At 38.4% G+C, this 23,595-nt stretch overlaps 1 protein-coding gene across 6 annotated transcripts in view; it reads right to left on the bottom strand.

Annotated features, from left to right (window-relative positions):
- LOC122838443 (ankyrin repeat and SAM domain-containing protein 1A-like) overlaps nt 1-23,595 on the bottom strand; it is a 64,227-nt gene that overhangs the window by 31,113 nt on the left and 9,519 nt on the right. For 5 of the 6 annotated variants that reach the window (XM_044129091.1, XM_044129099.1, XM_044129107.1 and 2 more), the window contains exons 2-11: nt 17,371-17,451; nt 15,881-16,037; nt 14,987-15,049; nt 4,146-4,442; nt 3,458-3,533; nt 2,292-2,393; nt 2,124-2,210; nt 1,866-2,035; nt 1,563-1,625; nt 486-618 (exon numbers count right to left, since the gene is read on the bottom strand). In XM_044129091.1, the coding sequence (XP_043985026.1) occupies nt 486-618; nt 1,563-1,625; nt 1,866-2,035; nt 2,124-2,210; nt 2,292-2,393; nt 3,458-3,533; nt 4,146-4,442; nt 14,987-15,049; nt 15,881-16,037; nt 17,371-17,451 (1,229 nt within the window). The remainder of the gene's footprint in view (nt 1-485; nt 619-1,562; nt 1,626-1,865; nt 2,036-2,123; nt 2,211-2,291; nt 2,394-3,457; nt 3,534-4,145; nt 4,443-14,986; nt 15,050-15,880; nt 16,038-17,370; nt 17,452-23,595) is intronic. The other variant, XM_044129135.1, reaches the window with a different exon arrangement.

Below are 23,595 nucleotides of genomic sequence, written 5' to 3'. Positions count from 1 at the left end.
ATGATGAAATGGTTCTAAAGCAGATAGAAAAACTACTTACTCAACTGTTCAGCTCAAAATTGGTGATCTTTTTCTTTTTAAGCACCATTATGGCGGAAACACGATTCCACTCAAACCAGGGACATTGTACAAATGGTTAAGCCCAGGTGAAGCCAGCCAACCCAGAACGTTCTCAAGTTAACTGTTTTAAAACATTTACTTCAACAGCTACGGATCACATGGCTCTCTTTATTTAATTCTGTTTCACACTTTGTGCAGATTCAAAAGGTTACATATTTTGTGGCTGCTTATCTGAATAAAGATGAATCCTGGCTCACACAATTGCAAGAGATCTTGAATTAAACAGAGTAAACAAACTTCTGAAATGTTCCCCCAGAAAAACTGAGCACAAACATACCACTTAAAACATCAACAAACTAATGGGGAAAGTACATTTAATCTTCAAATCTTCCTCCCTCTGGATTAGACTAAAAGCTCACAATTACCTTTATTGGACTGGGACTCCAGATTGGGCGGTGGGACTTTGGTTTCTGCGGTCAGCAGCAACTCGTACGTGTGATCCTCCTGTACCTCTGCTGGCTCTCTCCTCTGATCCGTGCTGCTACCTAAATAAAGAACCTACAGAAAAAAAGGAAACAGAACTCTTGAGAAGGTGTGATGTGTTGTGTCTAAATGATGAAGATATTGGGAAAAATTACCAGCTGAGTTTCTAGCTGATCATGAAGCGAACAGAAGGATAATCGTCCTGAAGTTTGCTCCATTTGGCAGAGATATTAATATATTTCTCTTCATATTGTTCTTGGAGTCACCCAGAGGTCAGTATTGGATCCAAGTATATTTACTATGTATCAGTAAATAGCTGTGGTATATTAGTTATTCAACAGCATGCAGAATAAAGGTTTGTTCTGCATCCTGATGATACCGATTATTTAGCTTAAGGGAAAATGTTAATTAGCTACTTAGGGCTAAAAAACAGAAAAGCTGGTTTAACAGAAATAAATTATTACTTGGAAATAAATAAAATGATGGCACTGTTAGCCACAAAACTAACATTCAAAAACAGCCATGAAGAGATGGGGTCAATTTTGGGAAAGCAGCTGAAAACAAATCCTTTGGGGTTTCATTAGACAAAAACTAAACTGAAAGCCTGACACAAATATGTGGAAAAGCATATCAGGTTTTATTAAAGAATAAAATTAACATTTCTCCAAATGTTATTTTTAAAATAGTGCATTGTGAAAGTTTAAATTATGATAGAAAAGCATGATGCCCATGAAGTGAAGGTTTTAGGGAGTTGTGACAGTCACTGGTTTTTGTTAAAAATGTTTATTTCATTTTATGCAGACAAGACTATGGAGGTCCAGGAGGTGGGATTTCATACACGTACACTTGATAACACTTTCAAATATGTAAAGGAATCAAAGATTTCCTCTTAATCATTGTCTTTAATTCTGATTATGTTTACTACAACTTGCTAAAACATATTTTTATGATTATTATGTACATATGCAAACATAGATCATATAAAAAAAGTTAAGGTGTTCAACTACAATTCACCATACCTCTGAGCTCATCTCTTCTTCATGACCTGGAGCAACATGTGATGAGTGGGCAACCCGATCTTTCTGTAAAAAAATAAATTGTCTTGTAATATTTGGAAACTCATTTTTATTCAAGATAATAGCTAAGGAGTATACAATTAAAAAAGTAATGTCAACAGAACCATTGACGGGATTTTTATAAGCTCAGTTAGACACAACATGAAGAACCATCTCCCTCTAGTGGAGGTTTTGGATTTGTAAACGTGTGTGTGCTGTTTTATTTTGTGTTTGTGTGACGGTGGGATCAGCTGCAATAATGCCAACCTTGCCAACTTCACTGTCTGGCCGTCCTGAGTCCCTGTCGGAGGACTTGCCACTAGTGAGGCTGTCTAAAGAGTGGCACGATGTGGCTTCAAACAGAGCTTCATAGGGACTCTCCTCCTCGGGCCCCAGGGCCAGCCCTGATATGAGCTCCGTCACTTTGTCCAGGTTACCTGGAGAACAGGTTGGAATGATTTTAAACTGCTATGCTGCTTAAACAGGATCACCAAGTTTTCTGAGAACATTTTGATAAAATCTCACCTTTCTTACTCGGGCTGGGGCTCTCCTGAGGTGGAGGAATGGGCGGAGGAGGAAGTTCAATGTCCGGTGGTTTTCCAGCCTTGTGCCCTGTAGCAAACAGAAGATTATATCACAGAGAAATCAAACGGTACTTTCCCTGCATCTCTCTGTTGCACATTTGGACTTTACCCAGGATGAGTGCAGCTATTTCTCTGCTTTTCTGGGATGGCATGTCTTTGACAGTGTCCAGCGCCGTCAGTCCCTTTTGGTCAAAAATATTTACATCGATACCTGTAAAAACAATAAATTCACTCCTTTAGCTTGTTCACATTTTGTTGTCTTAATAGGCCGCAAACTTTCATTTGGTTTGGATTATGTTTGACTGAGAAACTCCAAATAGTCCATAATTGCAAGTGGAAATCAATTTTCAGATTTTAATTGGGCTTTAGGTTGGAACTTTAACTTGAACTGTGTTAACCTGAACTGCCTTGTGTTTAGGTCCATTCATCTTCCCATCACTTCAAACCAGATATTCTGTCCATGCTAAAGGGCAGGATCCCCACAGCATGCTCCTGCCACCACCAGGACAATGTGAACTGTTAGTTTTGAATGTAGGCCAGCAAGTCAAATATTCAAATATTCTTCCAAACTTTGGTATTTCCCATACATGCCTTGCGGAAAACTGCAAGGCTTGAGTTTTCCGCAAGGCAAAGCAAGTGCTTCTTCTACAAATGGATTTCTTCTTGCTACTCTTCAGTAAAAGGCAAGATTAGTGAAGTGCATAAATGAGAGTTGGTTTGTCAACAAAATCCTCCACAGAGATTGTATATTTCTACTAGAGTTACTATAAGCCCATTAGCTTCTTTGATTGATGCTCTACTTGTCTGTCAGTTTATGTGGACAGACATTTTTCTGAAGGTTTAAAAAACTTTAAAGTTTAGATTAAACCTTGGATATAGTTTTATAACTAAACCCAGCTTTACATCTCTTCAAAACTTTAAGACTGATCCATCTGCTGTGTTCTTTGGTCTTGATTTTCTCTGGTTTTATACTGAACTTAAATAAAACACATGTGAACACTGTTTATTGCTAATTAATTTGAAGGCAGCTAGACTTTGTTTTGAGTGATGTGTACTGGATACAAATTCACAACAAAGCTCAGTTTTTTAATTGTAAATGGTCTGAAAAATGATCACCATTTTCCTTCCACTTCCCAAATCTGCGCTTCTTTGAGTTGTTGTTTCACATAAAATCCCCATAAAATAAATTGAAGTTTGTTAGCACAAGACAGTAAATGAAAAGATAATTAGGGTAATAATGCATTTTTATGAACTGTATTGATTATGAACACCAACCTGCACTGAGTAGTTTCTGTACCACATCTTTCTTTCCAAACAAGGCGGCTTCATGGAGGGCACTGCCTTTCTCTGTCTGTATGGCGGGAAAAAAAAGCTCATAAAAAGAAGGAAAAAAAGCAAGAAATTCAACCATCTAAATCTGACATTCAAATGCAATATAAAAAATAAAGAGTTTGTTTACTTCCTTCATTCCCCAGTTGAGTCAACCAGCATAGTTACAGCAACAAGAGTTGAAAAATACAAACCATGTTTGGCAACAAGATTTTTCTGTGAACCAACCAGTTTGAAGTTTAAAGACAATTACGTGGTTGAGAAGTAAAAGTGGATCATTTTCCAGCTCACAGGGCTGTGCTAATTGAAACCTGCAGGGTGCAAGAGCCCGGAGGATTCTGAACAGATCCAAAATCCTTGACTTCAAAAGGAAAGGAGGGGGAAGTCAATCCAGGCAGATGGGAGTCAGTGTGGTCCTGAGACGCAGCCTGAGGCTCCACCACCAGGAGAAAGATTGGATCTGAATTCATATAACGGTTCATATGCAAACTGAGAGATCAGGAGTTTTATTTTTAATCTAAGAGCTTTAGAGGGAGAAGTTACACAACATAATTTGATTTATTAAGAAACGTTTGAAAAAAGAAGCTGCCACACATGTGGTAGTAATAAAAAAAGAGAAAAATGCAGAACGCACTTCATAGTTGATGTCCATGCCAGAATCCAGCAGCACCTCCACCACAGACAGGTGTCCATTCCGAGAGGCCAGATGCAGAGGTGTGTGTTTCTTTGCGTTGCAGCTGAGCAGGTTGGGGTGGGCGCTGAGCAGCAGCTTGACCACCTCCAGTCGACCGTACAGTGCGGCCAGATCCAATGGGGTCTCGAACTTGTAGTTCCTCATGGTGGGGTCCGTCAGTTCGTCTAGCAGCAGGCGCACCACCTGGGTGTGGCCGTACTGAGCGGCACAGTGCAGCGGCGTCTCATTGTCGTTGTTCTGTTGGGACGTCAAGCAGAACGGTGAGACTTGAGGGAAAAGTAACACACACAATGGAAGATGCAAAGCCCTCCACAGTAGCAGAATAAAAAGGTTGTTTAAAAAAGTGACACCCCTAAGGAAACCCACAGAAAACCCGGAGGTGCGTGTCCTGGTAGAGTCGGGAGAAGCTTCACTCAGACTACATGCATGGACTAATGAAGGAAGGTACTGGGGACGACTGCCTGGGGCAGCAGGGTGCGAACAAACACGTTGGAATAAAAAGAGACAGGCCGATGTGACAAGAGATCAGAATTCACTAAGGAATGAGGTACTTTTCCTAGCTGGTCTTGCTGTTCAGGTTCATAAATGTCTGTGTCTTTTAAGCAGTACAGTGGCTGGGCCATTTATCTGCATTTATCATCCTGAGTCCTCCCTTCTTTACTATTCTATTCTGCTCAGCCTTCAGAGGTTTGTTTAAAGAAGTGGTGTCCAGAGTTTTGTAGTAACTAAGATAGTTATGCAGATTTACTTGAGTAAGTCTTGAGGAAAAAAAAAATATTTTTATTAGTATCTCTACTATGTTGTACTTTATGCTTTGAGTAGCTTCATTGCATGAAGAACAAGCTTGTTCTAACCAAACATTCACCAGACAAACACCTGTGGGTTTTGTTAGCGTTTTATAAATTTTATATTGAACCAAATTTATTTGTAAAAATACTTACTTTGCCTGAATTCGTTCACTTGCAATTATGTCATTTATATAACTTGTTTTTATTTTGACTCTTCAAAATTTAAACATTTACACATACCATTATGTTTTGGTCCATCTGAAGAGGCAACTTTTAAATATTGAATAAGTACCTGAGTAGCCTTTTTACAAAATACCTTTTACGATTACTGGAGTAATTTCTTGGATGACTACTTATTAAAAATATGTTGAAGTATTTCTACCCTTTCTTGAGTACAATTTTTGGATACGCTATACACCTACGGTGGTGTCTAGACTTTGTCACAAAGGTTTTTTTTTGGTTTCCCACATCTTTGACAGGAGAGCCAATAAAATAAACCTTTAAACTGTCATCTTAAGGAACCTCAACAATTCTACATATTACATAATGCAGCTGATTCATTGGATGAGAGAGTAAACATCCAGAGGATTCCTCCTTAAGAGCAACAAAAAAAATCCATCCACATAGTCAAAGTTCATTTTGTCTAAATGAACTATGTTTACTTATCTGTGAAGTAAACAGGCGAGCGGACTGAGTAGCAATTAAAAGCACTGATTACAACATTATCTCACTAAATGGTGTAGATTGGATCTAATGACTTGCATGTAGCGGTAAGATCGATGCCCATTAGACATGAGAACCTCCAGGCCTGCTGGTGATCCTTAACATGAGCAGCCAGCAGGGGGCAACACAATTCAATCAACAATCCCAGCAGTGAAAGAATGGATAGACAGAGAGGTCTGAATTAAGGATGTTGTCTTCGTTTGTTTATTTGTTTTTTGGCAAATGAGCAGTAAAAAAGCAACGAAAAAAAAACTAAAGTAAAGTGTTGCAATTCCGATGCCCAGTTGCCAGAGGTGTGAAAATGTTTCCTGATTATCTGGAAAATGATCTCTACGGCCCTAGTTTTCTTATTGCAATCTGTTGTCAACAGTTGGGCGTGGCAAAAAAATTCCTGCCGTTGTGGAGCCACATGCTTTGAGTGGCAGTCATTCCAGACATACAGAGCTACCTTCAAAGGCCCGACAGCTGGTGTGAGAAATCCCCACATGGACATGTATGATGCCAGTTTGGGTGACTCTCAGAGGAGCGGGCCAGCTGTGCCACTGTAAGCAGGCCACAAAGAGGAGCGGAGGGGGACTAACAGGACACAATTTATAGGACAGGTGTTACCAACTCATGAATGATACTTTGACAAAACCGTGGCATAAGATGGACCCAGTAGGGATGTTCCTATGCAGGTAAAGAGGAAGAAAGAGTACTGGTCAAGGCAGGTCAGATGAATCTAAAGAAAAAGAGGCACTTCTTTGAGAAACTTATCAACACCTGCCTATCAAAGGAGAACGCCCCAAAAACACACACAGAAAATAATACTAGTTCACTTATAACAGGAAAAATGTCTCGTTACAAGTGAAATAATCTGCCAGTAGAACAATAACCTTTTAATCAGTATTATGGAATTATTAACTTAAGACAAGTTCCTATACCTTGCTTAAAAGGTTTGTCTTATTTAAAATATTTGCTTTAGAAATTGGACCAAATAATGCTTGGTTAAAATTTGTGTTTTTGCAGTGGAGACAGAGGAAAAAGAGAGAGACTGTGATTTTCACAGCCTGAGTGGGTTACCTCAGCTGGAGTTACAATTTGTATGATTTTCTACTCAAATCAAATGGTGAAAAGAGTACACTGGGTTTCATCTGTGACACACCACTGAGCATTTGTCACAGCTTTTTGAAGAGATTTACTCTGAGCTTTTAGATGACTTGGATGCTTTGATTACATCAGCATGAATCACTTCCTGCAATACGAACATCTTCTGCCTGAGTAGTAATCCAAGTCAATCTAGCATGGAAGGCTTTTTTGTACGTTTTTTTTTTTTCAGGCTTTTTATGGCTTCTATGAAGATAAATACAAAATGTTGAGGAAATTGGAGTTTAATCCAATGTGGACACCTTTAGCCTCTAGTGATTTCTACAGAACATCTCAAGAGCTGAATTTCATTTCCTTACTAAATCATACAGCGACACGAAACTCCAAAAACAACATGCACTGAACTTGCGCCCTGATCTCAAAGCTTTGAATCATTTCAACACCATGTGTCTCCCTGTTACAATGTGATAGTCAAGGCAGAGCGGCGATGTGTCGGCCAGCAGCTGATCAAATTAAACATGGCTGACTGGCCGTGCGACTCACTGATGGGAGACGTGGAACACCGAGCCAAGCCTCCTTTGATGTAAGAGATGCGCAGCATGTTATTCACACAACGGCCTTTTTCCCCCATTCAGAGCTGAGTTAGTCCCAAACACCTGCGACGCTCAGATATGAACATTGCATCACTGACAGTAAACGCGATACTCTGATTTACAGGGTGCAAAATACTAGGCTGCAAAACAAGTTTTGGTAATGACTCAATTTACTGAGTCATTAACTTAAGTGCAACACATCCATATTGAGAATCTCCCATGAAATGCATTCATGTGCAGCTATGTATACAGAAGTACTGTTGAATTTGCATTGGTAAAACTTTCAGTTTGTAGTATTTACGTTTATAAACGTCTATTAATGTTTAAATATGATCACGATTTCAGAATGGATAGAAAAATCACATGAATAAATGAAGCCTAAGATACTACCCTTGGTTCCATATTAAGAAATCATAAAAGATCCTGAAGTATGTGAAGGAAAATGAAGGCCATCACAATCTGATATTTGACAATAGAAGCTCCCTTGCAACAGATCACTTAAATTTCTTTTACAACTTTTTGACTAATGAGGGTTAAGTCTTAGGCTGCACACTATATAGAAAATGTATCATCATTCAAATGTCAGATTGTAAAGTGCGTGGAAAGAAATTTAGATTAATTATTTAGAATCCATACATGTACTCTGTGTATGCCATTATTACATTTAGTGATGTTTGTTGCAGACGAAGCAGCAAAAAAAATCTTAAGATTGTTGAAATGAAAAAAAGATAATGTATTAATCACTATAAATATACTTATAGATATTAATATCTATAAGTAACATAAACAGAACACAAAACACTATCAAAAGCACAATAAACAATAGTTTATAGGATAGAAACCTCCTGCGTCCCTTAGTGGGGAAAATCAGCTGCACCAGCAGCAGGGTGACAGATAGATAGAAGCATGCGGATTCACACAAAAACATAAATATGAATAAACAAAACAAAACAAAATGTATTCCATTTAAAATTCAGTAAGCTGCAACTACACCGATTTGAATTCTGCAGCATGAACCCATAACATTGAATATTTTTGTACATTGTTATACAAGTTGGATTCAGAGGCTTCCAGCATAATACCATAGGGTATAGTGCCAAGATTGCTCAATAACACCAGGATGAGCCTCGTTTACTCCATGCTGTCATAAACCACGTGAGACATCAAACTATCATGCTCTAACAAGACTGAGCTCCGAAGGCCATTAAACAAAGTGGCACCTCTGACTAACAGCCTTGCTGGGAAAGAGATTGGAGTTATATGGCGTCGCTAAAGCTTCCTGGACAGTAGCAGATCCTTATGAAAATTATCTTTCTGCTGTCATGCAGCAGCAAGTAGAAAATCTGATTTAGACCTCAGTGCATATCAGACAAGTGGAGATTACCATCTCCACTGATAATGATTGATGAATGCACCCCTCACCTACTATGGAACATCTGGAGATTAAACTCCATTGTGTTATAACACTGCAGAATGTTGTACAGAGGGAGGGGAGGCAGGCGGAGAGGCAGGGAGGGAGAAGGCTGATACACACATCCCCAGGCTGCAAGATGGCAACATGGTTTGACTGGCGACCCCAGTCACGTGACGCGCAGGCTGGCAGCGGTTACATCAGCCTGGCCCCTGGTGGTTGTAGTAGTAGTGCTGGGTGGAGGGTGGGGTGAGCAGCTGTTACAGCTAGTATGCCAAAGGGCTGAAAAAAACTCAAAGCATGTCCTTTTCCTGCTTTCTCCAACCCTGCTAGCTTCGCTTACATCTTACAAATCTGGTAAACATGAAGAAAGGTTTCCTCAAACCTTTAGAAAGGGTGTCTTTTTTTTAAATTTATTTCCACCTTTTAATTATGTACTCATGTCTTAAAACATTTATGGCAAACGCTCAATGACCACTCCTCTTTAGCCTTTAAAAGCACAGAATAAAATATTTATCATGTTTATAACCTGAAGTGTTTGATATAATGGCAAGGAATATATTTTTTTTATTATTTCAACACTGGCTATGGACCGCTTTCTAAAGAAAAACAAGTGTCATCAAATCACCTTGTACTTTGGATAATTACATTGGAAATTTCTGGACTCTTCTAATGGATCTCAATTTATTTAAACACAGTCACGCATTCCTGAGTAAACAGGCCTGCAATGAGATTTATGTTCATCTATGGCTCTTTGCCATAAATTGTAATTCTGTTAGTAGGTGACTATTTTTTCCCCCCAATTTTTACCATAAAACTAATTGAGTCTTTCATAGTCATTCGCTGCTGATTTAATTCAGAGACTCTGGATAATTCAGAAGCTTTTAGGTTGTTACAGCAGATTGTATTTGTGCTCTGAATCTTTTTTCCTTGGGTTGCAAATTAAACAGACCGACATTGAAGAGAGCCCCTAAAATCTGCGGTGTGAAAATGATGACTGTAGCAAAATAAGAGGTTTCCCTCTTCGACCCCTCTTTGCTGCAACATAAATGAGGGCAGGCAGCAGACGTCAAAGGAGAAGCATGATGTGTTCATGACGGCAGAAATGGACACTGAAGTGACAGCATAAAAGAAAGCGCCGTCAGGCTGCAAACACACTTCAGCCGGAGGAAAGAAGGGAAACTCTGTTGTTCTTGATAATGGGGTAAACAAGAATGAACAACATGCTGAAATGACTTCAGCGACTATTCCCTCCGTCAGTTTAAAAAACAAATAAAAAATAACAAACCAAAAAAAAAAAAAACATCATGAGAGCATTTCTGACATATTTCACCCCTTACTTTCACTCCGAAGGGTAGACTCCTGGTCACGTGAACCACTAGCAGGATAGAAATCACCAACTTAAACTGTGTTAAATGCATGACCAACATAGCAGATAGGAGTTCAGCCAACACAAAAAGTAGATTTAAGTATGATAGGAAATGTTTTTGTAAAAGACAAAGAAGATAAAATAAAAAAATAATTTAAATGCATTTTATTTTTAATTTCTGTTTTTTTTTTAAACAGAATTACTGTTTTATGTTGCCTTAATTATTATTAATTATTATTTATAAAAAAAACAAAGTAATGTTTTTATGTATCAAGATTTCTGTGGTGGTTTTATTTACTCTTATCCTCACTGTCTGAGCGGTATCCCTTTTTTTAACCACTCCTCAAAACTTTTAATGTACTACCATATGTGTTATCACCATAATGGCTCAGTTACAATTTTTAAGTGTCCATGTATCTTATGTCTTTCAGTCTTCTACTTTTGAGCATATGTTTTGATGTTTGTGGTGAATGGAGAGGATCTCAGAGTGAAAAAGGTCTCTTTTTTTTTAACAGCTGACCTTCCTTTATTTTGTTGATTTTAAAGGAACTCACTTGTTTCCCTGACCAACTAGCTGACTAAGCTAAGGCAATAAAATAAAAAATTGTGCTTTCGTGAGGAACAAGTAAGTTGGGAGGTCAACATTGCACAGTTGAAGTTTAAATCTTGAAATTTATACAACTCTGCAGTTTTTCTTTGAAAATATAGTCAGGTTGAAAGAAAAAAAAATAGTTATATCAAAAATTTTTCAAACATTTTCAAACGTTCTGAACTGTAAACAAATGTTATTTTTTCCACATGCAAGTAGTTTAGGGAAGAAAACAAAAAAATATAAAATTAAAAATAATAACCAAGATATGGTTTCTTTACGTTGAGGCTTAAAAATGGCTAAGGAATCAATTTTAACTTTCTACAAAAACACAAGTATTTGCTCATATTAGATCCAGGTGAGTGTTTTCCTGCCGAGACATTTTCAACCTTTAACAGAGCGCCCAACCCACAAAATGAACAATAAACAGGAAACAGCAGCTCAGAGTAATGAATAAACATCCGACTAACAGGTTCCAGGACCAGAGCAACAGCTAAATTGACCCACTGCAAGCAGATTTCTTGAGGACCAGTGACCCTTCACGTACCTGTCGTCATTTTCAGCCAGCAGAAACACACCATAATGCCACCAGGCCACTCGCCACTACTGTAGGACCAACGCACCATACCACGGTTGCTATGGCAACATTCTATCTCTCCTTCTCCTCAGCAGACACAGCTCAACACACTGAGTGGTGGGAGTGGAAAGGAGGCACATATCCCCTATACAAATACACACAAACACCTCATACAACTTACACAGACAGGCACTGCATGGCAATTTCTCTTTGATGCTGATGTAAAGAGACTGCTACGCTGGAAATCTCCCATCCTCTTCCTCCACATGAGATGCTGCTCTGATACTGCAGGGTGATGCTCCATCCCCTTGGTCACATGATGCCATCAAGCACAACAGGCCAGAGAATTTATTCATAATTCAACCTATAAAACTCTAACCATCCTAATGACATTAAAAACTAAAACAGAATTTTAGTTTCAATCACTGGTGAATTCAATAGTTTGACTAAGTGTGGGAAAATAAAACAAGCAGGAGAATTCCCACCCTGTCAAACAGTGAAGCAGAATTTAAATTGAGCCAGCATTCCCAGTCAAAAGCTAAGAAGATTAGTTGGGGGGATGTGGATGTGACAACGTATAAAAATAGCTTTCTCTACATGCCTGACCGAGTCTCTAGCTCTACCTGCAGGAAAAAAAACATGGACCAAACACACACACACACACGCACGCACACACACCGTTAGCTGTCCTGACTGTGAGGGAGAGAGTGTCAGACATAAGCAATTTACCTGGGGCTTTCCTCAGCATCAACATGTAATCTGAGATTATTATATTAAGAACCAGAACTCTGTCCCAACAAAACAACTCATTCACATGCCTACATGTTCAAAAATGGAAAGGCCAATGACTGACATACTTAACAAAAATGGAAAAGTGTCAAAAAATGAACCACAGCTGAAGTGAGGAGCATTGAGGAATAATAAGAAATTTCAGTCTGTGACAGAGTCCATCTTAATAAAAAGTTAGAAGATGGGTCTCCAATGTTGGTGTTTAGGCCATTCAGTTGAATTTAACACTAAATTTAAACTCAACTGAAAATGAAGGAATTACAATATTATCCTCAATTACATCTTTAATGCCCCCCCAAAAATTTCTCAGATTTTATTTTATTTTTGTAAAGGTAGTTAGCTGGTTGAGAGAAAATGCTGGAATTTCTACATTTGGATTAATCTAATGTCTGCAGGGAGAACAAAATAATTCTGATTGTTCAGTATTTGAACTACCAATAGTCATTAGGAACTGATGACTGGACAGTTCAGTCCAGTGATCAATTCTAATGCAAAGGTTTTTTTTGTGTGACAGAAAGCCTATCAAAGTTAAAGGTACAAACTAAACTTTTTAAGATTGCAAAGGTTGCAGACTCCTAGGTTTGGAGAAATTCAGACCATGAAAAGAAGATTTGTTGAAGTAATAAGAAATTGATGACACAAACTATAAGAAGCCATTAAATTTTAATATTTTAGACAGTCAACAAAGGATTTCCAATAATTTATTTTCCAAAACGTATAGCAGCTACATCTGTTTTCCTTCAAACCACCAGGAGTGTGTATGTATGTGTGCGTGTGCGTGTGTGTGTGTGTGTTTATCTATGCATGAAACCACACTGTGTATGTCGGGTTTGTTCAGCGCCAGTCATGCATTCATTTGGTCAAAACAATACTTGTAACATAAGCATGCTAGATAAAGAGTCTGCTTTACATGAACGACCAACGTTTTTCCGCGTGGTCTAACATACTGCAGCATTTGAAAATAGGCAACAATAAACTGGAGGTTTGGACGCTGTGAAAGGTTCGGTTGGGAACCACAGCAGGACAGGTGTTGCACGTTACCACAATAAGCACATGAAAATCCCAACTACCACATTTAACATGTGTTTATTCTACAGTTTTCTAAGGTATATGAATGAAAATGTAATGAGACATTATTGCTACTGAGAACATTTTACTGTAATGACCCATTTATCATTTTCGGAGTAGCAGCAACAATGTTTGCTTTTTTTTCTTTTGAATGAAAAGCAGTAAGATCATGTTACCCATTTCAGTTTTAAAGTTTTGTGTAAATACCGAGATACTGTGAAATCATGGTAGTTTTACCAAATAGTCATATATTGTGAGAATCTCATACAAAGTGTCATATTTAACAGAATACATCCTAATAAATGTTTTTGTTGTAAACAGAGGTGTGACTGACTTTTTATTTCCCCCAAAACAAAAGATTGTTTACTGACAATAAGACCTGAATCAGGATCTCGAGGTTTTAAATCAGGTTTGCAACAGTTTTAGTGCCAAGCAGAGAAGAAAAATCAGCAAGGATCATAAATGGCTGCACAAAAGCAATACCCTTCTCTGCTATTTTGTTGTAAGCACTTATAGTAAAGCAGGAGACAATAAAATATATTGCTATCCATCAGAAAAATATCATAGATACAGTGGCCTGGAACAGTTTTCGTGCCCTTGTAACTTTTAGAATTGTTTTGTCTTCCAAAGACTAATTTTATGTAATAAACCAACAGAAATACATTGCATGTTATTTTTAAGTACAAGAAAAAAAAAAAAATTTCCTTCTTTGTTTTTTTTTTTTTTTTTTTTTTTTTTTACAAATAACCATCCATCCATCCATTTTCTGTTCACCCTTTGTCCCTAATGGGGTCGGGAGGGTTGCTGGTTCCTCTCCAGCTACGTTCCGGGCGAGAGGCAGGGTTCACCCTGGACAGGTCGCCAGTCTGTCGCAGTACAAATAACCCGAAAAATGAATGATGCCTTCGTCAGTCCGCCTGACTGAAAACATTGTAGAACCACCTTCTGTAGATCTGACAGGCTTTCTTACAGGATTGCCATTCATCTGGCTATCTGCTCTGACCAACAATGCCCACAGCATGATACTACAACCAACATGCACTGCAGTGAAGATGGTGTGTTGTGTATATTTTATTTATTTATGACTGAACTTTGGTCTTCCACCTGTTTGTATATGGAAAAAAAGTACTTCTGGAGGTGGGGTTTCCTACGTTTTTGAAGGACATACGTAACAGCACTGATCAACTCCCAAAAATCCAAAATGAAAATAAAAGTGAAAACAAAGACACTTAAACTTGCTGGTCTGTTAAGAAAGTTGATCTCTAAACACCAACTGTTGCTGGCGTCCTAACGTAACACCACAAATATTGAAAACCATTCAAACATTTTTCTTACACTTAACAAGTACTAGTCTATCAGACAAAATCTCTATAAAATACACATTGAACCAGCAGCCAACTGACCAGTAATAAAGAAGTATTAGTACCAGTATTAGCGCGACCTGCAACTCTAAAGACATTCAGTTTTCTTTTTTAAATATGATGTACCGGTAATAGTTTGAATGTGATTGCGAAACAATTTCGCAATAAATGTAAATGTAAAAGAAAACATGCCAACTTTGAACATGACATTCCAACAAAATGCAGATTGATTTAAGACATGGGGAGAAACGCCAGAGATAGCAGAAATCAACATGTACTGACTGAGCATAAAAGCACCTGATAGCTGAGCAGCAGAGGACCCATGACCCCATACAGCAGCAGCAACAAGCACAGCAGGTCAGCACAGCAGTAAAGCAAGGAAACGCTTCAGGAAGAAATGTTGCTTTCGACAGCACTGTGTACACACCTTGGCATTAATATAGGGGTCAAAGGGCCCACAGCGTTTGAACTCTTTATGGTCTACAGAGCTCTGCAAGGGAGGAAGAGAAGATAGGTCGATGGTTTCGGTTCAGACAAGCAATGAATGAATGAGGAATCATCACATAGATGAGTCAAACTAAACAAAAAGGAGAAAAAAATCGGGTTAAGTTAATGAATAATCAGATGTCATGAACAGGCAGGAAGAAATGGCACAAAATGAGTCCATGAGAGTTTCTCAAATGACAGTGACAGCGAATCAAATTTGATTAAAATGACAAATTTCCTTTTTTCAAAATGTTCATGATGTGCCATTTTTTTTCTTATGTTTCAAAACAGGACAGCCCAAAAGGATGATCTCTGTGCATAAAGCAACCAAAAAATATCAAAGACAAGTGTTAAAAAAGTTAAAACGGTTAGAGGAAATGAGTACTTCTCACTCTTGGCACAGCATTGAAGCACTTCAAGTATCACATTATCAAAGGAGAAGTCAGTATTATAATGCACTGAGGTTAATGCACTGTGGTCACATTCTTTTTTAACATTAATCTTGTTTGGGTTCAGGCCATGCCATGCTCAACTGCTCAAGTCTGAACAAGGTTCTTTTTCACAGCTTTCTGTGACTGCTTAATGAAACTTTACATCTCTCTTTCTGGTACCATCGCAGTTACATTTCTTTCAAAAACAAACTGCTCAGAAGCTGACTCGTTTCAAAATCATATACCCTGAAAGGATGAAAATTCAAAGTGAAGAGAGACTTTGTTGATCACCGAAAGAATTTCATTTCCATTTCCAACCGGACAAGTCGAAAATATCGGTAGTCAAAAAACAGAACCGCAAATGTGGCCGTAACTAAAAGAACAAGCACACAGGAGTGGCAGACCTGCTCGTTGATCTGGGGGTTTGAACGTCCTTGGTGAATGAGAAGTTTTACGATGCGCTCGTCTCCCTTCCACGCAGCCAGATGGAGCGGGTAGCAGCCCTTGTTGTCGGCGATGTTGGTCAAGGCCTCATTTCGTAGCAGCGCCTCCACCACAGCACTGTGAAGAAAAGACAGGAGGGGTCAGAACCTTCATGGAAGGCACTAATGAATGAGCACAGACAATCAATACCTTAATCCCCCTTGTGGGACTAGTGTCTGCAAATCCAGACCTCAGTGTACAAACACTTAAGCAAAAGCACGGTGTTCCCCTACACCCTGGAGGTGTTCAGCTTTGTACATCAACACTGTTACAATATGCTTTGAAAATTTTGGAATATGTGTGATTATCTGTTGTTTTATTTTCCTAACATAATCATCCTCAGACGTTAAGACAAAAACAACTAAATTTTCTGGCATTTTTAGACATTCTTAGCCATTATCAGCATCTAAGGACTTTCAAAAGGTTGCCAACACTTTCCAATCCAATGTGTTTCACAGCAGAGAATTTGAAAACTGAAAAGGATTAAAAAAAAAGCGACTTGTTTGTAATACATTAAGCCTTCCTGTTATCAACTTGAAACTTGCTCTTTCTTCAAGTATTAATCTTAATGAAAAGGCAGAATGCCTACAAAGAGAATGCAGTTGCCTTCAAGTAGTATATTCTTCACTTCATTTTCCTCTGCGGCCACATTGGTGGCAGAGGAAAATGCTGAAAATTTTCTAACCAAGTCTCTTTACCAAGGTAACACCATCTACACCAAACGCTGCTGTTGGAATCGGCAACCTGGTGTGCCCCCTTCCTTGATCCAAAGAAATAAAATAAAATCTGATTTTCTAGTGTCCAACCAGTTAGTCAGGTGTCAATGCCAATTGACTGAATCAGAATCCAAAAACCTTTATTAAATATACAATACAAATGTGTGCTTCCAGTAAGATTATGCTCATTGTCACATATAGAAAGAAAAGAACACAGCAAAATAAGAGATTAAAGCAAGCCATCACACAAAACTGCACTTAGGAAGTCAGTTTCTCAGAGGGTCTCTAAGTGTTTAGTTTGTGCTTTTCCAAATTTACAAGTTTGAATGCAGATGGAGAATATAAAAGCTACATATAGGAGGATGTACATGTTTACATAAGTGGAATCTGCAACATATGTGGGAGTAGCAGCTTCTTAATGAGGTATTTCCACAGAATAAAATATTCAGTACATGTTCTTTACAAGTACTGTAAAGAACAAGATGTCCTTTATTTGACAAGGACATCTGGATTTCTGTCCTTGTCAAATAAAGGATCAAATATACTTAAATATAGGAATGTAAGTCACACTAACATATATTAGACCTAAATACAAAACTTGAACATATTTGTGCATTAAATATTTTGTGATTTTAATACATTTGGAACAAAATACAAATTTGCTGTGCAGATCCTCTTATTCATCTCCAATGTACCTGTGTCCATTGAGGGCAGCATGGTGCAAAGGCGTGTATCCAGTGCTGTCCACACAGTTCACATTGGGGCCCCTCCAGATGCTGTGAAAAACAGAGATGATTGTTAGACTTCTGTTTTTGACAGGTCAGGCGAAAAAATATGCACAAATGCAACACGGCAACAAACGGCTCCCACTCGTTTGACAGGATGACCACCATCTCATTCTCACTATTGCCCCACAACTAAATTGCATCACCACCACCCGTCTTTGCTAGCATACAGCTGCAGGGTTTCAACAACTAAAAATGAAGACTTTTAAAGACCAATATGAATGCAATTCAAGACCTGAAATGAACAAAAGAAACAGTCTTAACTCCTGTAGTGCGAAAACTTTATTAATTTTATTTTTTTACACAGAATGAATGTAGCATCATAAGGGTTTGAAACAAAAGTGATCCAAAGGTGAAGACGGACGTTGTAACAACTGGTGATAAATTTGGGCTTAAACCATGTTAAATACCAAAAAAGCAGATTAGCTAGATAGCTTTTCTCCTCCATCCGTTTCCCCGGGAGGAATCTGAAACAATGGTCCGCCCTAATGCAGCTGCTAATACACTTTGCTATCTCACAAGGGTGTACAGTCACCAGTAGCCTTAACCGTCTTGAGTCAAAATGAAAACAGGACTCAAACACGAATCAAACATTTGCCTGCCAAAAAATTCCCACGAGAAAAAGAAAGCCTACATAGGATACACAAGATTAAATAGTCTTGCCACCACAAAATTTAAAACCTCAGATTCATGTATTTAAGACTTTTTAAGGCCTTAATTTTAGATACATTAATTTAAGACTTCATAAGGATGACGGTGGGAAACCACCTTCAAGCACATTTCTTTTTAATGAGAAAGAATGAAACAGAATGGAACTGCACCAGCACCAGAAAACAGGAAAATCAGGAACAGATAAAAAAAACAAAAACAAAAAAACAACTAAACACCTCCTGAGCAAGTGCTAAGATGACCTGGGACCTGGAGAAAAACAAGGTGGGGATATGCAAAGGCAGTGGGGAAAAAAAGCAGGGAAAGACCTTAAAGCTATATTCATGGGGTGACATGTGAGGTAGCCTAGTATTACCCTTGCACTCTCATTCATTTGCTCTGAACTCAGCTGTCAATTTTGATTGGTTTGGGCCTTTTTTTTCTTTCTTTCTTTTGCAAAGAGCACTGTGGTGAGGAAAGAAAGAACTATGATGCAAGGAAGAGGCGAGGGAAGCAGCAGAGGAGGACAGAGAGTGTAATTTAAGAAGCCAACGTTAAAGGATGTCTGGCGAGACATAGTGCCAAGACGGGATGTGGAGCACCCTGAAAGACTTCAACAAATCCTAAATAAATCATGTGACTTAGAAATCCCAGCACGAGTGAACCAAATATCTGAGAGCGGAGTCAGAAAAGGAAATGGAGCAAACAGAGATGGGCTTCAGAGAGAATCAAACATATGTGAATATTTTTTTTATTTATTTATACTGTTTCAATCATATATGTAACAGAAACTGTCTGAAAGGAAAACAGAAAGAGTGATGTGGTATTTGAACAGTCAAACACAAACTGAATTATATCTAAATCCTTCCAAGCCATTGAATATTAAACATTCCCCAAGTCCTTTCAGGGCAGAAAAACCCCTTCAAAATCAGCTGGATAATTTTTGCAGACAAAATGTGACTTAAATCCGTAAAATAATCAGTGAGTAAATGAAGCGACAAAAGTTTCCTTGGTGTCCTCGCATCACTGTGTGACTTTACTCCCCAAAGAGACACACACACACAGCTCTTTTCTGTCGCAGTAATGGCCGTTTTGCCCCCTTAAAATACATCTCCCACAATAGCTCAGCGAAGCAGCCTGCAATTACACAGTCAGAGCCGTCTCATTAAATAAGTGTCTTGTGTAGGGCTCTGTAGCCTGCAGAACAATGGGTCTGAGAAGAGCGCAGACACACGGGGGAGGCTCAGCTCCGCCATCCAAAACATAAGCTGTTTATTTGTTAGAGCAGGCCTTCTGGGTAACATCTCAGAAAGTCACGGGACATCAAAAGCACTGCTCAGAGGAAACACTCAACTGGGAAAATGTGATAATAGGAAATGGTGGAGATCGAGAAACCTCTGTTAAATGTGCAACAAAGGTTTCTATGGGAGTACTCAAGGCGCTGATGCATACAGTCTTCATAACATCTGGATTTCTGCCTGTCAAAGTTGTTGCAGGGAGAATAGTCCTGCCTTAAATGTGGGTGTGGATCTCATCAGAAGGGAAAACAGGAGACAAACAGACCTCCAGTCGCTGTCCTACATAGAAGAGTTATGCAACTACTAGGAGTAAAATCCCCCACAAATGAAAATGACCATCAACAGGAACTAAGAAGCATCCATAAAGGGAAAATATGCCATATGTCAGACGAAGGGCGGGAGCAAAAATGAGATCAACAGAAAGTTATTTGCTACATAAACACTGAGTGAGGTGTGTCATTTTGATTACTAGTATTTATCATTTCACTTTGAACCACACATATAATGTCTTCGGGTTTACTCTTTGTTCAAGACTTTACTAAACCAATTTCTGAATTTATAAAACCTGCATATCTTACATAATATGAGGTAAGATGACTTTTTTTTGTTCAGAGCATGGTTTATGTGCTTAGGGTCTGAAAGATTAAAGGAAGTAGTGTTTCAGCTGTATTTATGACACTTGTGCAAGAGCTTTGAGCAAAAAGCCTTGTATTATTATTTGAACTGTTCTTCAGCTACAGTTCAGTTAGTTTAAGAAATCCAAGTTAAACAGACAAACCACATAACTCTGGATCGGAAACATGCAGGTGAGAGTCAACTTACCGAGTCGCTAGATTTATGGGAAGCTACTTGTGTCTTTTCAAAGTGGATTCAGTGGGGACAGAAATTTTTCAAAACTGAGTGGGCTGATTTCCACCTTCATGGGAACTGATGACAGACTGGTCAGAAACTACCATTAAATGAATTTATTTGCATGTTCTCAACATGCCTATGTACAACATGATGCAGTAAGGTGGTAAAACTGAAGTCAGAGTGAGGACAGAGATGCAAGAAGCCATTGATACACCGATGATCATTATAACCCCAAATCTTTTCATCCATTATTTTGTTTAATATTTGGTAGATTAAATTTTATACTTTTAATCAGCTTTCTAAGCTAAAATAAGCTTCCTCTCCTATTGTAGGAGGTGTAACGTCGAACAGATTGCAAAATAAACACTCAGCAATGGGCAAAGATGATCTAGGTCAATTTTTTTATGATGCATTTGCTAATTGGCTATCCTCATGAAAGCTAAAAAAAAAAAAAAAGAGACTTTTAAAAAGAAGGTTTACTTAATGTTACAAACATTGACCTGCCTCATGACCAAAAAGGAGCACAGCACATCACGAGGCACGTTATGATGCTGGCTACATATCACATTTCTAATCAGGACCATAGCTGTTCATAAATCCCATCTGAACTGCTGCCATGCAGGGCAAGTGAACATTTCATTACATTTCCTTACAGTCAAAGTCTTCCTGCTTGCTATTAAGACAGCTGCCAGCAGCAGCGGCTTTAAAAGCTGCATAAGTGTTTCGTCCTTCGAGCATTTTGGCAGCGTGGCACTCAAGGGCATGAGTTAGACTGGTGCTCCACAATCCACTTCATCCTCTTACTACGGCTCAAAACCAACCTCACCGAGAGATGGAGCTTAGGCCCACAGCGGAGGTAATGGGCAAAACAGAGTTGATTTGGTTGGAGAGGGAGGCAGGGGGCACATTCATGGGAACTGGCTGAGGAATTCCTGTTTGAAAAGCTGAGCTAATCCTTAATTTGCCTGTGGGGATATCAGTGGGATGAAGCTGGAGTTTGCAAGACATTCATGGGGGTTAAAATAGGCGTTTTACAAATCCTGATCACTGTGGCTGGAGGAATAAAAAAAAAACATAAGTGCACCTCAGTTAATTGGGATATAATTAATTAATGTCAATTTAATATTTAAACTGTTTGAGTCCGAGTTCAAGTAACATTCCCTGCACTCAGTAAGTGTTCAAGTAAATCAGCATGATACCGTCAATACAGGTGTACATAGTAAAATAAAATATGAATAAAAAATATATTTATTTTAACATTTCTTTACAAAAACTAAAAGATATACCACAGCCTTGCTACACAGAGAGCGCTATCAGTTAATTTTAGATAACTGTGGCTTAATAAAATGTAATTTAATTAGGAAAAAAATAGGATACTGCATTAGATCAACTGAACAACCTTTGCCATCCATGGTGCTTTTTTCCCTCCAGACAACTTTCCACTCATATGCCTGGCAATAGAAATCTGAAGAGTCCGCTTCTGAAAAAACTGTTTTTATGGCTTAACTTCCTTACGGAGGCCATCAATGAGTGTCTAGTAGACAACTGTCAAGTCAGCAAACTTGTTTATGACTGTGTACGTCATAATCAGGTCATACCATAACATTTCTACACTAAAAATCTCATTTTTTAAAAACTTTTGTCCAGTGTACTACAAAAATGCTATATGAAACTAATTTTATTTTCATTTACTGTAGGCCACAATCAACAGCCTTAACCAAATTAAACACTTGAAATGTATGAATGTGTGCATAATGAATCTATATCTGAATTTAATTACCGTGACTTTTCAATTTATTGAGATACACCTGGATGTCCTGCCTATTTCAGTTTACATAATAGCAACAAAGGCTACAATTTGACATCATTCAGAAATGATACTGGTGTTTGTGAGCTGGGTTTATTATTTAAGTAACACCAAACTTAAAAATGCAGTACATTCATTTGTGCTTCAATACATAAAATGTAGGTCATACATAACCAGTTGGTCATGCATATTTATTGAGTTTGCTTAGATGAAAAAGTAAACAGAAAATAAAGAGAAAATTCAGTCAGCTAATTAATAATGCATTAAAAAAAAGAAAAGAAGAATCCACATCAGCTGAAAGCTAAAACAAACAACTAAATGTTGATTTATGGACTCCTAGGAAGGTAGAAAAGACTAAATCCATTCAGCAGTCCCTTAAAGCACAGAAGAACCCAGGTGAGCGCGGACCCCACGTCACAAATGGCTTTATCCGTCAGTCTATTAGCAGTGTGACCACACTGCCAGGAACCGGTCCGCCCAGGGGCAGCGAGCCCAGCAGAGACTGGCTCATGTCAGCCACCGTTGGGAAAATTGGCTTAATTATGCATAGTGCTGGCAGCTGCTGGAACCAGATGCCCTGCTGCCAAGCAGTCGACCTGAGCATCTTCATCTCAGCTCAGACTGAAGCACCTGCCAGAAGTCTCCATTTCTGATGAGTGCAGGACAAAATACTGCAGCAAAGAGCAACACACTGCAGACCAATACACATATCTGGATCACAGGTGAGAGATATGAACATGTTTAAACAGGAAAATTGACCAGAAGTCAGAGAAATGAAGAAGTGAAATTTGACTAACAGCAACAACAACAAAAAAAGGGGATCAATGCAATAACGAACAGATTTTTTTCACAAACTAAAGAGCCATGACTGTATTTTACAATTTAAATTTAGGACAGCCTGCACTGAACATATATCAAAGAAGTGCTTCTAATGAGATTATTTTCATCATGTGGTTAATGACCATGCATCTCCCTGGGAGAAACTGGGAGAGCTCTTAATTATTACCATAAAGCCAGAGTAAGACGATAGTCATATGTGTCTGTTACTAGGACTGACAAAATCATTGTAAAGGTTTTAGGTAAATTAGGTAAATAAGTCAATTTAAGCAGTCCTAACTTTGCTCTGTTTTAACTGATAGGAAACAGGTACAACCCTGAAAAATCTCCTTTTTGTTGTTGTTCATCAAACTGGAAACACACACATTATTGTAAATACTCATAAACAGCTGTTCTTTGAAGTACTTTGCTGTGAGTTTAGTAAAAATCAGATAAAGTTTAGGAGCATGTGCTTTGATGCATAAATAGAGATAATCTCATAATCTCTTCATCGCCTGTTGATTTCAAAGTTACTACCTCCATCACTGAACTTCAAGCACATTTTTTTTCTCTTTTTATGTTTTATGATAGTCATTTAAAAAAAATGTGTACCAAGAAAAGCTTAATGGGTGCATTTCTACTGAAATCCAGCAACAAATCACAAACTACATAGTTTGTGGGGAGTTTCAAGTTAAGTCTTAGAGAATATAATTT

The sequence above is a fragment of the Gambusia affinis genome, linkage group LG01 (genome assembly GCF_019740435.1).
Source record: "Gambusia affinis linkage group LG01, SWU_Gaff_1.0, whole genome shotgun sequence".
Taxonomy (NCBI): Eukaryota; Metazoa; Chordata; class Actinopteri; order Cyprinodontiformes; family Poeciliidae; genus Gambusia; species Gambusia affinis.
This window is presented reverse-complemented; position numbering and strand designations above follow the sequence as displayed.